General features: G+C 33.0%; 2 protein-coding genes across 2 annotated transcripts; both read right to left on the reverse strand.

Moving 5' to 3' along the window:
* Positions 1–6,621: 6,621 nt before the first annotated feature.
* LOC139859162 (WAT1-related protein At5g40240-like) lies at positions 6,622–13,339 on the reverse strand. Its single transcript, XM_071847960.1, has 8 exons — positions 13,290–13,339; positions 12,704–12,877; positions 12,520–12,585; positions 11,564–11,680; positions 8,265–8,499; positions 8,031–8,189; positions 7,065–7,216; positions 6,622–6,965 (listed from the first exon to the last, which is right to left on the reverse strand). The coding sequence occupies exons 1-8, from the start codon at positions 13,337–13,339 to the stop codon at positions 6,809–6,811; spliced, it is 1,110 nt and encodes a 369-aa protein (XP_071704061.1). The 3' UTR covers positions 6,622–6,808.
* Positions 13,340–13,857: 518 nt separating this feature from the next.
* LOC139859163 (WAT1-related protein At5g40240-like) lies at positions 13,858–16,803 on the reverse strand. The gene is made up of 7 exons (XM_071847961.1): positions 16,586–16,803; positions 16,430–16,495; positions 15,671–15,787; positions 14,945–15,179; positions 14,710–14,868; positions 14,477–14,628; positions 13,858–14,055 (listed from the first exon to the last, which is right to left on the reverse strand). The coding sequence occupies exons 1-7, from the start codon at positions 16,801–16,803 to the stop codon at positions 13,902–13,904; spliced, it is 1,101 nt and encodes a 366-aa protein (XP_071704062.1). The 3' UTR covers positions 13,858–13,901.
* Between the last annotated feature and the right edge of the window lie 1,314 nt (positions 16,804–18,117).

Raw genomic sequence — 18,117 nt, forward strand, 5'->3', positions numbered from 1 at the left:
TATAACGTCTATCTCCTAGACTTACATACTTCGAATGTGAATTTTCTGAAAAACATCCCAAACTATGAACTAGTTCTCCAAAATTGGAAAAATGCTGATGAAGCAGCAAAAACTGTAAACGACTTTAACAGTCAAAAGTTTGATGATAAAGAATAGTATGGTGGTAAAGCTGAGAAAAAGAGAAGGTTTGAAACTGGAAAACGGATTGAGCAGACCATGAAGGAGGCTGTGGACAAATCACAAATACTAAACCTGCCTTCAAAGGATCCAAATGATTCAGTGTCTACTGAAATCGTTAGCAAACACCTTACTTCTTATTCTAAACCTTCACAGACAAATCTTCTTCATCATCCATATTATCGTATCTTTTATTATAATATCTTCGATATTCCTGAAGATATTTTCACAACTATTCTTATCCGATATCTTTTATCTCTTCGCAATATCTGCGTTACAATATAAAAAGAAACTGTGTTAGTTTCTAAATTTAAAAAAAAATTTGAATTTAAAATAGGAATGTTTTTGAAGTAATGTTGGGAACTGAAGCATGAGTTAGTATAATATAATGACACTTGACCAACGTGATTATATTACAGTAAGTCATGCTAAGTTTCTAATGGAACGTGATGATTCACAGAACATACCGTCATCATGTACTGTTTACACGACTCTTACATTCTACCCAATTTTCAAACATATTAAGAACATATCATCTTGATAGCTCTATATTTTCGGATATTCTGGTAATTTGCCAAATCAAGATCGTGCCATTACGATTTTCTTCTTAGAACATTAACTATGTTCATCCAAAAATTCATATCTACGAATTCTGGACTATTATCCGCTTGACTTAAGATCGGGAAGAGAAAACGAAAGCATGAAGCTCCGAAATATAATGGAGAATATAAAGCCCGATAACAACCCCGAAATTACAAACCGTGTATATAAATGCGTATAGCAATATAAAGACACGGGAGAATGAAAAACACAATAACCCCAAGGTAATGGTAGAAGAAAATAACTTCCTCCGGTGGTAGATGAAAAAGAAGAATGACAGATATGAAAGTTAAAAGTATATCAAGAATCAATACTGGATGAAGCATATTAACGACTACTTTAAAGTATGAATTGGGGAGAAAGACTAGAAGGTGTGAGCTGTGGAAATAAAGAAACGAAGGGGGTGGAATTATAGTAAAATATCAGACAGAGAAATCGAGACAGATTATCGCATTTAATCAAAGAAGATCCTGATTTCCTTAATCGCCGAAGAACCAAATCTTATTGCAAAGATTTTCTTTAAATCCCATGAATTCCGGAAATCAATCATAACTACGTCATCGGTTAAAACGAATATACGTTTACTCATTTCACTCTCATGCGATAGCTTCACTTATACTCTTCGCGTAATCAAATTGTTTTATCTATATTACTCAATGATGATAAAACTCTATTTATCAACTCATATTCGTCATGAAAACATTTTTATAGTTAGCCATGACGACCTCGATCAAATTTCGGGACGATATTTCTTTAACGGGTAGGTACTGTGACGACCCGGAAATTTCCGACCAAATTTAAACTTAACCTTTATATGTTTCTGACACGATAAGCAGAATTTGTAATGTTGAATCTCAAAAAGTTTAGAACTACATTCATGTAATCAATTACCCTTTGACCGTGTTCGACGATTCACGAACAATTATGTGTATATAGATATGTATATATAATATATTATATTAACTGAAAACATTAACAAAGTATTAGATATATGATACTTTACATAAACATATTTGTTTCGATATATTTATCGACAGAATTAAGAGATAATATCAAATGATTGAATTATCAGATACATTATGATATGATTACGGGCCTATGTTATGAGGTCCACTGCGATTTAAGAAATCTATTTTTTTTGACAACTCATTACTTAACCAGTATGATAAAGATAACGATATTTATATTTTATTTTATTAAATATATATATATATATATATATATATATATATATATATATATATAACGATTTAAATTAATATTATATATATTTTTATACGCGTATTATACGTATATAGTTTTATACTTTTACTATACTTTAACTTTACCTTTACTTTACTTTTACTTTACTTTAACTTTAATAATTCATACTTTAATAATTCACTTTAATAATTCATACTTTAATAATTCACTTTAATAATTCATACTTTAATAATTCACTTTAATAATTCATACTTTAATAATTCATACTTTAATAATTCATATTTTAATAATTCACTTTAATAATTCATAATTTAATAATTCACTTTAATAATTATACTTTAATAATTCACTTTAATAATTCATACTTTAATAATTCACTTTAATAATTCATACTTTAATAATTCACTTTAATAATTCATACTTTAATCATTCACTTTAATAATTCATACTTTAATAATTCACTTTAATAATTCAAAAATCTATTATAAATAGAATTCAATAGGTTTCATTATTTCATAGAAACTTGAAAATATATTTCTCTAAACTCTCTCAATTGAATTACATATATATATATATATATATATATATATATATATATATATATATATATATATATTTACTTAGTATTATTTCAAGATATTATTAGTGTACATAAAATACTACGACGGAGTTATATTCAGACGATTTCAAAATAAGTTTTCAAAAGGGATAGAGCTAAGGAAATTATGGGTTATAGCTATGAAGGTTATGGGTATTGATCGAGGGTATTGCTCGTGAGGTCAACCTAACGTTTATCATTTTCGTTGCGTCTACGTACTTTCCTGCAATATTGAATCACAATATTGATACGTGAGCATTCATATCTTATCTTTTATATATTAATAGTGTATCCCTGACTAGTGCTCGAGTATATATGATTATGCATGTTTGTATGCTTAGTTTCGTTGTTAAATAGATTATGATAAATCACGAATTTGATACATATGCTGCTGAGATAAGTTATATGATATGCATGTCGTTGAAAATCTGAAGAAAAAAATTAATAACTTTTCATTTAGAAATCGTGTGGTTTCGATGAACGGATTAAAAGATATGGTCAACTGAATTATCATTAATTTTAATATTATTATTAAAACGATTATTATAACTATTATCAGTTGATGTTATTACTAAAATTATCTTTATTACTAAAAATTAATATTTTTATTGAAACTATCATTTTATTATTTTTATCATTATTATTATTATCAATATTATTTTATCAAATAAATATGCGTACAAAGATATTTTTACCACACGTAATGTAATTACATTAATAATACATACCACTATATTTTTATGATATTAAGTGAATTTTATAAATTTTATTATTTGAGATATATAAAAGTATATTTTTATCATATATGAATTTTAATATAAATTTTTATTTATTAATAAATGACTTGTATTATTTAGTATAATAAGATCTGATAAATATATTTAAATATATAAAACTACTATATATAAGTTATATAATAAACATGTATAGATTTTGGAAGTCATTTTGGGTCAAGTTGACTTTTGTTGACTTTTGCATGTCAGTCTCGAGCATTAGGATTGTGATACACTACGACTTGACCTAAATTATTAGACAGATATTGACCAACATATAAATATATATACTTAATATAGGTTCGTGAATCCGAGACAAACACTGCACTTGTTCAGTGCCGTCATATACATAATTGCTATGAAATACAGTATTGTGAGTTTCATTTGCTCCCTTTTTAATTGCTTTGCAATTTACATTTTTGGGCTGAGAATACATGCGCTGTTTTATAACTGTTTTATGAAATGAATACAAACACTAAAACTGATTTTGCGTGAGTTTCATTTGCTCCCCTTTTACTTTTACATTTTTGGGGCTGAGAATACATGCAAATGTTTTATTAACTGTTTTACAATAATTATATGCGTGAGTTTCATTTGCTCCCTTTTTATATATATTTTTGGGCTGAGAATACATGCGCTGATTTATAAATGTTTTACGAAATATGCACAAGTCCTAAAACTAATTCTATGTGGGTTTAAACCAGAAATATACCCTTAGCTTGGTAACATTAAACTACTTGTCTATGTACGGTAGGCGCGAATCCTAAAGATAGATCTATTGGGTCTGACAAACCCCATCCTGACTATGGGATGCTTTAGTACTTTGAGGTTATTTTAAACACACCTGATTTGGTGTACTTCAGAGGGTAAAACATGAACGTTAAAGCTTGTTACCGGGTGCCTACAACTTATAGAATACTTTTATACACTTGCGAGTGTACGGATATTTATAGAAACTGAAATCTTGTGGTCTATTACTATTACGGAAATGATGGATTATGATAAACTAATGAACTCACCAACCTTTTGGTTGACACTTTAAAGCATGTTTATTCTCAGGTATTAAAGAATTCTTCCGCTGTGCATTAGCTCATTTTAAGGATATTACTTGGAGTCATTCAAGACATACTTTGAAAGACGTTGCATTCGAGTCGTTGAGTTCATCAAGATTAATATTAAGTCAATTATAGTTGGATGTAATATGAAATGGTATGCATGCCGTCAACTTTCGTTGTAAAGAAAGTTTGTCTTTTAAAAACGAATGCAATGTCTGTAAAATGTATCATATAGAGGTCAAATACCTCGCGATGTAATCAACTATTGTGAATCGTTTATAATGTATATGAACGGGTCCTTTCACCGTATTTATTTGTGTATTCCATTAAAAATTGTGGGCATCTTTTTTAATTAATACTGATAATGACATTGATAATAATAATAATAATAATAATAATAATAATAATAATAATAATAATAATAATAATAATAATAATAATAATAATAACAATAATAATAATAAAAACCACTACTAAATTCATGCATTACAACTTATTTTATGCATTATAATATTCACCATTAATATCATATACCCTACTAAATTCAAGGGCGTCTTCAAAAATGCCATATAAAACATACAACTCGATTTTTTCAGAAAGTATACAAGCTTTCCCTAGTAATGCATACCAATCATCATCAAACAAAATTGTTTCAGGTTCGGCAATTCCTTGTTTGTAATAGTATATGTCCATTGAACGGGGATTTTCCGGTAAGTTTTCTCGAAGGAACTCGTTCAACTTCTGCAGATCAAACCCACAAACATCAACATTATCAAATGTAGCTTTCTCGCCTCCTTCAAATTTTGTTTCATCAGCAAAATCGCAGCCATAATATACATCAATTGAAACGTACTTCGGATCCATGTTTTACTTGCGATTATGCAACATGCAACCTACCCTTTTATAACCATAAAGTATACCGGGGTTATAAACGCCGGTTTCAAAAATCGGATTTTCCAATGCCGGTTTTACTTTTCTTGCAGCTTTTACTGTTCTTGCAGATATTACTGTTAAACACCTTTAACTGAAACCGGAAATCCAAAGGCCGGTTTATGTTATGATACTTGTCAGCTTTTTATTGAAACCGGCTTTCCGAATGCCGTTTTATCATGTCTTTTTGTTATGTTAATTGTATCAATCTTTTTGTTATGTTGACGCAAGTTGTAATTTGAGTGATGATTACATTATTATGTTTTGTTTACATGTATTGGAATCTCGTCAATCGTTTATGTTAGTTATGCTATCTCTGATGACTTCGGTGTTATTTTATGTGTAATAATTGGTGTGTGTGATAATAAACTAGTTTCACTATTATTAAACTGAAGTTGAATGTGAACTACAATGCAAATACAAAACACACTTCAAACATACAAAACATAAAGTTAAAACATGAAAACACCTACTCTAAAGTACTCTCCTGCTCAAACGTAGTAAACCGCTTAACATATTCCCAAACATAAAAATATTCAAACATTTTGCCATTTTCACGTTCGTACTGTCTTTCAACTCGACCCCTAAATTCGTGAGAACCTTCTGCTCTCTTACTCATACGAGCGGATTTTCGCCATATTGCATCCCATTTACGACAAGGTTGCATCAATTCAGACCATTTGAACCTTAATTGTTCCTTTGTTTGAGTCACGCTTGGACCTAGTTGGTTAAAATTATTCGTAATTAAAGACCAAAACTCATCACGTGATAATTGAGCGGTGTTTGGATCTTGAGAAAACATAACCCAAGAAGTGCATAATTTTAGCTCATCCATTACAACGGAATGAGATAAATGAGACATAATAAATGGTGATAATATGAGATATTAAAATTTTAGGTGTGCAGAAATAAGATAACATAGTGTTTAATTTATAGTGAAAAAAGTGTATTGACAAGAATCACATACTTTTTTTGAAAAAAAAAAAAAAAAAATACTTAACTAAAACCGAAGTTCTAAACTCCGGATTCCGACAGGCGTCAGAAACCTGCAAAACCGGAGTTCAAAACTCCGGCTAGGTCATGGCGGGCCACTGGTCAGCTAACGGGGCAGCTTTTTGATGAGAGAGGGTGAAATCCGGAGTTCCAAACTCCGGTTTTAGGTGAAATGGTGAAATCCGGAGTTCTAAAGTCCGGAATTACCATGTTTGCAAAATGTTTTCCAGGATTTCTATTTTTCAAACATTTGAATGGTTTATTACCATTTCAAAAAAATGTTAGAGCCAGGGGTGAGAACCTGAAAGTGGCAAAAACTTAGTTCAGGACTTTCATCAAACAGTTGGTGTGCTTGATAACAGCCTATAAAATTCACATTGTAATTAAGCTAAACCAACTGAACAACTACCATACGACTTTGTATATACAACTTTAAAACTCTTGTATACAAAATTGATATGATCACCAATTCTATAGTCTTAACATTTTGATTCATTTGTAGATGAAAGAAGAGGAGCGGTTTGGTCAGATAAACCGGGTTCATCTTCCATAACCGTCGTTAAATTGCTCATCTCTTTGGCCTGCCCCCACATGACGGTATAAAATCCAGCAAAAATTACTGTGGCTGCAACGATGCTGCATATGTATATGAATTGAAAACTCAAGAGTTAGCCATGAATCAATTATACATTATGATATTTGTGATGAATGATGAATAATGAATAAATTATGTACCTTCCCAGATGAAGTGCATCACCAAGACACGTGACGCCCATAACGACTGCTATGACTATTGATAGGGGCGTGAACATGGACACAAAAACTGGACCTTTCTTCTCCAAGCACCAAGATATAGCATTCATACGAAATACGATGCCAAATACCGCCTTCAATAACAACAGTTAAATAATCCACCAATTAAATTTGGGTTCGATTTACAAATATTAATATGATACTACGTATGATTTTTAGTTATACTTTTTAAATTTCAAAACCAAAAGTTTTATTTTTCATGACTATTTTAGATAAATTATGGCTTTTTTAGTATTTCGGTTTTAACCGAAACCGAACTGAAATTCGTATTTCAGTTTTGAAATTGAATTCGATATTTAGTTCAGTTTTTCGAATTTGTTCTAAAAAATTTCGAAACATAACAAATAAAACAAAATAAAACCTCGAAAGCCGAAAACCAAACAGATAAACACCCCTAACTTAAGTACTTGAATCTAAATTAAATTACAGTAATTGATAAAGTTAAACAAGTCACATCTCATTCTTCAAAATGTTATGTTAGTTATAGAAAAAAATATACTATAAAGTTGTCAAGAAAGCTCTAAAATCTAACTTACGGATAAATAACATTAATTCGAACAAAACATGTAAACTAGCAATATCACTTTTATGTAAACTCAAAGTTTAAAAAATGAATTGTGACTTCATAAAATTTTTTAACAAAATAATAATTTTATTTGGATTATAACTTAGGTTTTTTAAAAGCAAATTCACACACTCAACACATTTTACACGACTATTTAAATAATAGTGTCCACCACCTAAACCTGAACTCAAGAACTCACGGTTACAGTGGTTTTTCAATACCGCTATGCTAGAGGCCTTTTGGTAAACATCCGCATATCTATCTTGCATTATAACTTAATAACCAACTTTAAAACATTAGTACTAGTAATTTACAAAACTTACCCCAAAAGCAATCGCAATCATCTCAATTCCTGGTTTCACCACCCAATATCTAAGATTTGGTACTAAGAAAGGAGATACAGCTATACATTGCAGCGTCCCAAAAAGACAGAAGAAAAAGACAACCGTAATTTGATCTGGGTACTCTCTCATTGTCGTTGCCTGAAGGCAAAGATCAAGCAATTAAGTTTTTAATATGCAAAAGTTGGTAAATTGATTAAAAAGCATCTTATTTACCTGTAAAACGCGCCATACAGAGCCAACAATTACACTAACTAGAAGAATCAGACCTCCAAATAACCAATTTGGTGGATGTGACGAAAACAGTCCATTGGTTGAATCGGAATGAGGGATCATCTGAAGAATTACTGGACCTTTGTACACTGTGAACAACGTTGCTCCAGATATCGTTACAAATGTACCTAATAGTTTTGCTACACCGCTTGACCTTCTTATATCTACTTTCTCCATCCTATTTTATGTATATATATGATATAGAATAGAGTATATAGATTAGATGCAGAAGCTATATAATACATACATACAAATACAATACGATATAATTCAAGAGTTACTACGTACAGATGGTTCTTATGTTTTCCTTTTCTAAGAATTTTCATGTGCTTATGTAATCTCCGAACAAAGTATCTAATTACTTCATATAAACTTATAGATTCTTAAAACAAATAGTTAATGTGTGTTAGGAATTAGGACCTAACCAAGACAAGTGATATACATCAATCACCAACCCATAAACGACAAACGAATCAATTACAAGCATAAAAGATAAAAATGATGCATAACGACACAAGAATATAACGTGGTTATATCCCAACTCCAAACACGTAGAAGGGTTTACTCTATGGGCGCAAACCAAAGATTTCTTCTTATTATTTCGTGCACACAATTACAGTTTATACAGGGTTGTATTTATAGGGCAAAAGATAATAAGGAAACATTCTAAACTGACTTGGCCTGCAAGCCAAACGTCGCGATCGGGATCCAAACATCAAGATCGCGATGTGCTTGTTTCCAGAACTTTCTTTCGCTACTTGAACTTTGCGACCACAATACAATGATCGTGGTCACCGCTTATCTGTTACGGTTGCAATGCACTGATTATGGTCACCACTCCCATTCCATCAACATCCTTCAATTTTCATTTCGTTTAACATCTTCAACCCCAACAAATCTCCCATTTTGAATATCTTGAACGAACCCATACCATATTACATGTCTCGAATTCATTGAACCAACCCATCTATACCGTCAAGAAAGCTTCTTGGGACACGAACAATCTTACCCATCAAACTGATCAAGCTGGCAACTTTTGATAAAGGGCACTTCAACTACACTCGCCAAAATGTAATCAAATTTACATGTCAATTTGTTAAACACCCACAACAACTCCCGTTTAGCTGACTATGACTCCTTTTGATACGGCCGGATAAACTATCCGGGTCACGTCGCACTTCTCCACTAGTTTCCCGTTTGTGGGAAGGAAGTCTTTCGACACCAAAAAAACACCGATGGGTAATAATCCAATCTTCAGTTACTAGTTTGGGTCATCTCAATTTTTGCACCACCATCTTGTTACATAAGAAGATCATCTTTCTACATCATAAAATCCATTGAAGTATGCGAGACTTTAAACATGTGATTTAAGCAGGAGATAAAACCGCCTCAACTCATCGCTCTAGACACACCCAACCCTGTCACCGACATGTCAACAATCACCCTCGTACAAAATTCACGTCTATAATTGATTTTTCTTCTCATCAATCAGAAAATCCAACAGACGCCCTTGTAGACTATGCATCAAGGATCCTATGAGAACGCAGTCACAACCTCGAAATCTAAACTTTCAAATTTCTGCTTTCACGCTGGTACACTGACCTATATCATGGCACTATCAATTCACAAACCCATCTTCTCATTCCCAAGCACGCTCACATTGTACGAGTAAGAATTAAATCGCGATTACTCAAGTAGATACTGGTTCGTACCACCAGTCCGTCGTAAATTTTTTTGCCATTGGAGAATATAAACAATTACTCAAGTTCCTTAGTATTCCCCGGAATCAAACACACAAACACTGTAAAAGTTAAAGACCCGCATCGTATAACCGTCTCCAAAAAAAAAAAAACTCTCACGAGTCGTTTAATTCCCAATACCCCGATGTAACAACCTCAAGTTGGACCTAGTGGTAATGACCCACTTACCCCTAGTTAATATTAATTTATTAATATTAGTGGTTTTATAATTATTGTGTATGGGAAAAGTGTGTTTTGTGATAAGGGTCACAGAACATATTTCGTCATGTGATTTAAATCTCGTTAGGAGCACTTAATAAGGTACATTATGTTTCAGATAACGGTAAATACCCGTGTGTAATGGGGAGTGGGGTTCCCTTATACTCTCTATGTTTAACACTTTACTTATTTTGGCAAACCTAAACCCTAAACACACATCTACTCTTCTAAATCCCTAAATTAAGAAGTGTAAACCAGAGATTGTGATTGTGTGCAACTCAATTCAGTGACTACACGAATCATAACAAGATAAACATCTTAGATTTTGATGAATTCAAATACATTTAAATGGGTTTTATCTAAACGGACTTTTGATCGTTGATTCTTGATTTGAATGTGTTTGTGATGTTGTTTTGAAATCGAAACATGTTCTTAGTATGTTATACGAAGTGTATGTGCCTTGAATAGACTTAGAAGCTGCCTAAAATCATGATTTAGATGTAAAAAGCTAGAAAGTGAAGGTATGTTATGCTGCTATTCTTGCTCAACCGTGCGTGTGAGACCTCACACGTACGAGTAAGGCAGTCACCCGTGCGTGTTAGACAGTCTTCCGTGCGAGTGAGATTCCACAATCACCAGTGCGGCCCCTGATAAAAGAACCGAATCATCAAATGTATCGTATACCAACTTTCAAATCACCATCGTGCCCGATCTCGTAGCATATAGCTCTGATACCACTTGTTAGTAATTCATGAGGACCCTAACCAAGAAACATGATCTTCCACGATCACAAACGCGCAATCACAAACTAATACTTAAAGCATAACGATAAAATAAAGATAGACGAGCGGGAATTTAACGTGGTTATACAAAGAAGGATTTACTCCACGGACGCAAAACAGAGATTTTCTACTATAAATTTCATGCACGTGGTTACAGGTTACAAGGGATATATTTATAATGCTAAACTAAGACGAATCGGAACAAAACGAGGACTCCAAATTGCATTCCGATCTAGCCGTCGGGACACTTTTTTGTGATCACGAAGGGTTTCTCCGTTTAAATTTCACGGTCGCGAGATTCCCATAGTCTAGAATCCTTGTTGTTAACTCCTTTGCACTCAACGTAGGACTAACACTATTCCACATTTTAGGGATGTATCGGTTAATAATCGTTTATTTACATTATTTTTCACCAACCAGTCATATATACAGGTTTACAATTTTTATCATACAAATACAAGATTTTTCGTGTCGTATAGTAAACTATAGTAAGTGAACTTACTTGAAAATGATTGCAATTATGAACGTGGTTGCAGGAATTAAGTTAGAGATAGCACTTGCCATGGTTGGAGAGCTATACCTAACTCCTTCGAACACAAGTACTTGGTACAGACAGATCCTAACATGTACAAAACAAACAACGTAAGTACATAACATTTTATAGTTTCCGTCGTCATAAATAGTCTAATTCAATTACGTATGCAATTAAAAAGGGGTCATATTGCGAGTAAGTTACTTATGGTTAGTGATCCCCATGGCCAGATTTTGGGGCGTGCAAGACGTGTGGTCACACAGGGCCCAATATCTGTAAGGGCCAAAAAATATATTCCGAAATTACATACCTAGACCCATTTTTCATACACAACTCCATTTGTTAATTAGTAACTTACTTTTTTTTTTTAAATGCATAATCAACGTCATATGTTCGTTATTTTGAGTGATCATAGTTCTTATGAATTTATTAATAAATTGAACTTATTATTATATGAGAAACAATTTCATATATAAGGACCCCTTTTGTTTATTGCACAGGGCCATGAATTTGATAGGACGGCCCTGTGATTCCTACACTATTTGTTTTCATGTATATTTGCATATGTTATTGTGTTAATGCATATTACTTTGATTCTTACTTTTATCTTTTCACCTATATATACTGTCCAAAATTGATGTAGTTAAACTAGATTCAATCGCAATGTTGAAACTATAAACCTTAACGACATGCACATTATCCTAAACTCTAAACCATGACAAGTTAGCTTAGTGGTTGGCCCTTGAGATCCTTGTAAGAGGTCTCAGGTTCGAATCTTGCTTAGGTCCGATTTTGTAGTGGCCAGGGAAGAAGGATTAGAAACAACCAAGGAGGGAGTGATGATATTAGGTGGTATATAACCCGAATAGGAAAAACCTTCCACCTTTGAATTGTTTATACATATTTGAACGATGTTAACTGCTCACCCTAGAAAACCAAGGATGAAGAATCTGAAGAGAATATGGTAACCGAGCTCAAGACGCCCAATATCACTGTAAGGTACAATGAATACATGTACGAATTGTAATTGGTATTTTCGTAACAATTTAAATCAGTTAGTAGAAACTGAATAAATTAACATAAATGGGATTCATCGAGTCGTAATCAAACCTGAAGGGATGAACAATATAGATGAAAAAAAGGATCATTGTTCCAAGAGAGTTTTGGTAAACAACATAAACCAAACTCTTCATACCACCATTCATGGCAGATTTGCTTATGGTATATGAACCCATTTCCGCACATGTTACCATCAACATAACAATATAGGGCAACACTTCATCCCTCCATTACGATATATCGCTATTGGCTATCACCATGACGTAAAGAAATCAAATGCGTGATTAATTAAGGTCGTAAATCGTCACCTGTAATTATGTATATATGCATCAAATGAACAAAATGAATAGGTATCATTTTCGAATAACACGAATTTTACTTGCCAAGTAAAAATAAATTAATCTAGTGGTGCTAAATATTCATGTATTCTAGTCATGCCAATTTTGTGTGGTAGTTTCAAATCAAGGAGAAATGTTACATTACACAATAGAATTACCTTAAATGAAAAGCCATGAGACAAAAAAAATTTTAAGCTAAACTCCCAATAATGCTCCTAATATATATATGTTAAAAATGATGTGCAGTAAAATATCTACTGTACTTTTTGATAAACTTATTGTAAATTTTACTTGCTTACCTATACGATACAGCCTTCAATTTTGATGGATTTGTCATAAATAATGCCATATCATCACACGAGGTCTCAGTTTCAACCTTATTGGTAGCAAATCTTTGAGGTGGCTAGAGAAATGGTCTGAAGCGGTCACCGGATAACATGTTTAATTTGCATACATCTAATTAAAAAAAAAACTGAGTAGGCGCAGATTCGATTCCAAGGGCCGAGATCTAATTGCAACTGCCATCAATTAGCTTTTCAATGGGGGTTTTTCAATCTTTAACCGTACTGTCAGGGTTATTGTGATTTGGGTTTCCTCATAACTCGTGGGTGGGTGACATATGATCGCATATGTGGTTAAGTTCCCTCTGGATGATGCCGATACTACCATTCAAAAAAAATATGAACTGGAATCATTGATGATAATTCAGCTACTAGTAACATCAAATACTATATAGGATTACATTCAAAAAACTGCATGCACATAACAATTTTACACTACTTTATACATTTGTGTTCTGTTGCAATAAGTGCAGTCTAGTATTTGAACTTATCAAAAGAAGAAGAAAAAATCTGGTACAAGTAATTAATTACTTTTCCTATGCAATTTAGCAAACTAGCATTTTGATTCATTTACGGAAGCAGAGGAGCGTTCTCATCTGATAATCCACATTCATCTATAACGGCCGAATCCTCCCCAATCATCTCTGGTGAATTTTTCTTCTCTTTCACCTGGCCCCACATGACGGAATAAAATCCAGCCGTAATTATAGTTGCTCCGATGATGCTACATATACAAACTCCATCAGCATTCAAACTCGGTATTGAAACAAAACTTTTGTGTTAGTTTTTTTTTTTTTTTTTTTTTTCTGAACAGTGATTGGGATGACCCGAGGGGGATTAAACCACCCGTTGCGATCATCTACCGTTTCGACTATGCCGATGCAGCGATAATAACCCCGCCCCCATCGGTGCCCGGGAGGAAACCTTGAAACCGATCCAAGGGCACGGCCAAGTAAAACACCCTCCCCTTTACCCCCTCAAAGGATATAGGAAATGTGTTATGGGTGGATACTTCATGACAGAGATGAAATTGTGTTTTTAATATGTAGCCAACGGGGGTCGAACCCCTGACCTCCCCTAAAGGAGGCAGGCCACCAACCGTTGAACCAGTAAAAGATTAATTAATATATATTAAACATAATTACCTTCCTAAATGAAGTGAATCACCAAGAAATGTGACACCCAAAATGAGTGCGGTAACTATTGAAAAGGGCGAAAACATGGTTACAAAAACAGGACCTTTCTTCCTTAAGCACCATGTCACAATACTACTGTGAAACGCAGTAGAATAAACCGCCTTCATATACAACATGCTATTCAGTACTCTAAAAATCAATGATTGAAAAAAAAAATGGTTTAAATAGTTCAACTGACTTACCCCTAAAACAACGGCAGTAAGCCTAATTCCGGGTTCAACCACCCACGCTTTTGGATCTGGTTCTAGGAAAGGAGATAAAGCTATACATTGTATTGTACCAAATAAGCAGTAGAAAAAAACAATGGTTTGTTGATCATGGTACTCTCTAGCTGTTGCTGTCTGAATTCATATAAAAAAATGTTATTTAATGACTGAAAACTAAGCGATTAAGGTTATTGTTTGATCATGATCTTACTTGTAAAACATAATACATGGAGCGAAAGATTCCAGCGATAAAAATAATTAGGCCCCCAAACACCCAATTTGATGGCTGTGATAAAAGAACTTGATTGGGCGAATCGGGAGAGGGGGTCGTCTGAAGAATTTGCGGTCCTTGATAAAATGTGCACACCATAGCCCCGCATATTGCAATTATGGTACCTAGTAATCTTGCTAGGCTGCTTAAACTCCGGGTGTCTATTCTATCCATCCTAAACATGTATTTGAGAAGTACGTAAAATCAAGGATCATGTGTTTCGACACAAAATTAGATCATTTAAACTACAAATATAAAAAAAATTAGAAGTAAACGGGTACGGTTTTCCTTGTTCAGGCTACCTGTGGAGCGGGGAGGGGGAGTATTTTCTACTTTAATGTACGCAACCTAACTAGCTAATGGGTTTCTGTTTCCGACCTTTTTCCGTGGTCAACTCGAGATATGATGTTAGTGAGGTTTGAACCTCCGACCTTTTGTGTGGAAAATGACCAAATATCTTAAAACAAATAGTACTTGTGTTACCATTTCCTTCTATCATTTTGGCAGAATTTGTTGATGGTGAACCCACTTACATAGTTAAGTTATTTCTTAAATAATTTATTAATAGTTCAAAAGCCTGATTGAGATTAATGGGTTTAGAATCATTATCCTTAATATTTAAGGGAAAATGAAATGAAGCGATCTGTGTTCCTCAATCAGTGCTACCTGAAAACAGCCGCAATCAAGAATGTGTTTCCTGGAATCAAGTTGGTGATAGCACTTGATAAGGTTGGAGAGCTGTAGTTTACACCTATATATACAAGTACCTGAAAAAGACAAAGCCTGCAAAACAAGACATATAGAAAATGTGTCATTAAAGCTATTCATTATACACGTTCATATCTTAATATTATCAAGTATATCTTATTTATTTAACTTAAGATCATATATAGGTCAACAGAACTACCCCATTTCAAAGCATGTTTCGGTTAGTGTTGAACTTTAGAAAGATTGGGTTAAAGTTAGGATCACCTAGAATAATGTCAACCCAAATACTTGACCCAAAACGGAACATTTTATTTTAATTTTAATTTTAATTTTAATTTTAATTTTAATTTTTTCTTTTTCTTTTTCCTTAATGGTTGAAATTGAAATATATATTTGTGAGCCCATTTTAATTGATGAACACTGACACAGTGACACCCACTCCATTTTTTTCAAATCAGTGTTCCCGAAAAACATTGATCTAAAATTCTAAACACTGAATTAAACTCGTTACCACTCCTCGTGAAACAAATCAACAATGAAAGTTTGAATAGTTCGATACACACTATAAATGTTATACCTTACTTCGATACATTTCAAAGTACTCGATCCATAACTAAAATCAAATTTTTAATGGTTTTTTCACCTGCTTTGCAATTAAATTACTCCGTATCATATAAGAAACAATTCAGAACATATCAAAATGATCCAATCTCTTACCCAAGAAGGCCAAGGATGAATAATCTGAACAGAATATGGAAAGTTAGCCGAGGTCGCCCTGCATTTCTGTACAACACAGATAAGTAGTACTTATAATCAGTATGTTTCCAAACAAGTACAGTAACGGAAACAGACATTGATATGATGATTAAATACCTGAACAAGTGAAGAATATAAAACGGAAGAAGAATCAATGTTCCAAAAGCGTTGTGGTATACAACGTACGAAATACTTCCTAAACCACTGTTCATTGCAGCTTTGGCTATAGTGAGTACACCCATATCGCAACATATTAACATCAGCATAGCAACAAAGGGCAGCACATCACCTGTCCATGACCACGCGTACGTCTCAAACTTTTTTATTATCTTCATATCTTTTCGTTGGTCACAAAATTAGGGAGACAAATTTATATATCTACACCATGGTATTGCTAAAACTGTATAAGTACCTATTATAAAGAGTTGGTAGCATTCCAGATGACTTATAGTATTCATTTTTTTTCTTCTTATAAATAATAAATATATGAATATGATATGATATGATATGATATGATGAATATATTGATATAAAATATTCAAGACTTGCAACTCGTGACAATATATGAGGGTTATCTTCATATCTACTTGAACAACCATATATACTAAACAAAACCAACTAAGCATCTTCACCTACTACCAGAAAGAAAATATATATTATTTTAAGGTAAATTGTAAATAAATTTAAAATATTAATTCAATTTTTTTTTAACTTATTCTAAATAGGAAATTTAAAGCTGAGATTTATATGTGTATTTGGGTAGACTGTAAGACAAACGACTTCTCTATAAGTGGGTTGAGAAACAATTTCTCTTATATTCTAGAATAGAGGAAGGATTGTCTACGTCTTACCTCCTCATACCTCCAAGCGCGAGATTGGGTGTTGTTGTTAGTGGGTAGATGGTAAGACAGACGAGGTTTAGGTTTAAATTTTTTCCATAACGCATTTTTACCAACTTTGAAGAGCATTATGTATATTGCAATCTATTCGTAAATTTAATCATGTTTCACATATAATTGAAAAATTGAAGATGAATTGATGTCCCTAGTCCCGGATTTTGTTTACGAGTGCTAGAAATATGTGTTTGCAGCAGTAAACTTTGAGGTGGCACTTGCCAAATCCGGTTGGAGTGTAAGCTAAGATTGTTAGTAAACAGGTATAAAATTGATAATCCTTAATCGTTTCTTGAATCGTGAATCACTTTCCTAATTAAGTATTTCGACCCTGTAAGCCTCGGATTACACGAAATCTTAATTGGGATAAGACAAGAAATCAATTCGATTGCAGCCAAGAACAATTCGAATTATAGTATTATTGAGAATGTTTTGTTTTCTGTATATGTTGTAATGAAAAGCAAATTGCCTAAATTCGAATTTGATATTCTATTGTAGACAGTTAAAATATAGGGATACAACCCTTCAATTTAGCGGGAATAAGTGTAAGTTAACAGTCATGCCTTTTGGCGGAAAAATCGGTCGGAAGCACCTTTGCGGCATAGAACAGTAGTGGCTTTTCGGTTGAGGTTTCGGGGCACGGCTATTAGGATTAAGGACCCAAACAAGAACATGTGATTGTGGTATCGTCCGTCACGAACAAACCACGAACGACAAACGAATAATCTAAAAGCATAAACGATAAATATAAAGCAT

Source organism: Rutidosis leptorrhynchoides, chromosome 7 (assembly GCF_046630445.1).
Source record: "Rutidosis leptorrhynchoides isolate AG116_Rl617_1_P2 chromosome 7, CSIRO_AGI_Rlap_v1, whole genome shotgun sequence".
NCBI classification, from domain to species: Eukaryota; Viridiplantae; Streptophyta; class Magnoliopsida; order Asterales; family Asteraceae; genus Rutidosis; species Rutidosis leptorrhynchoides.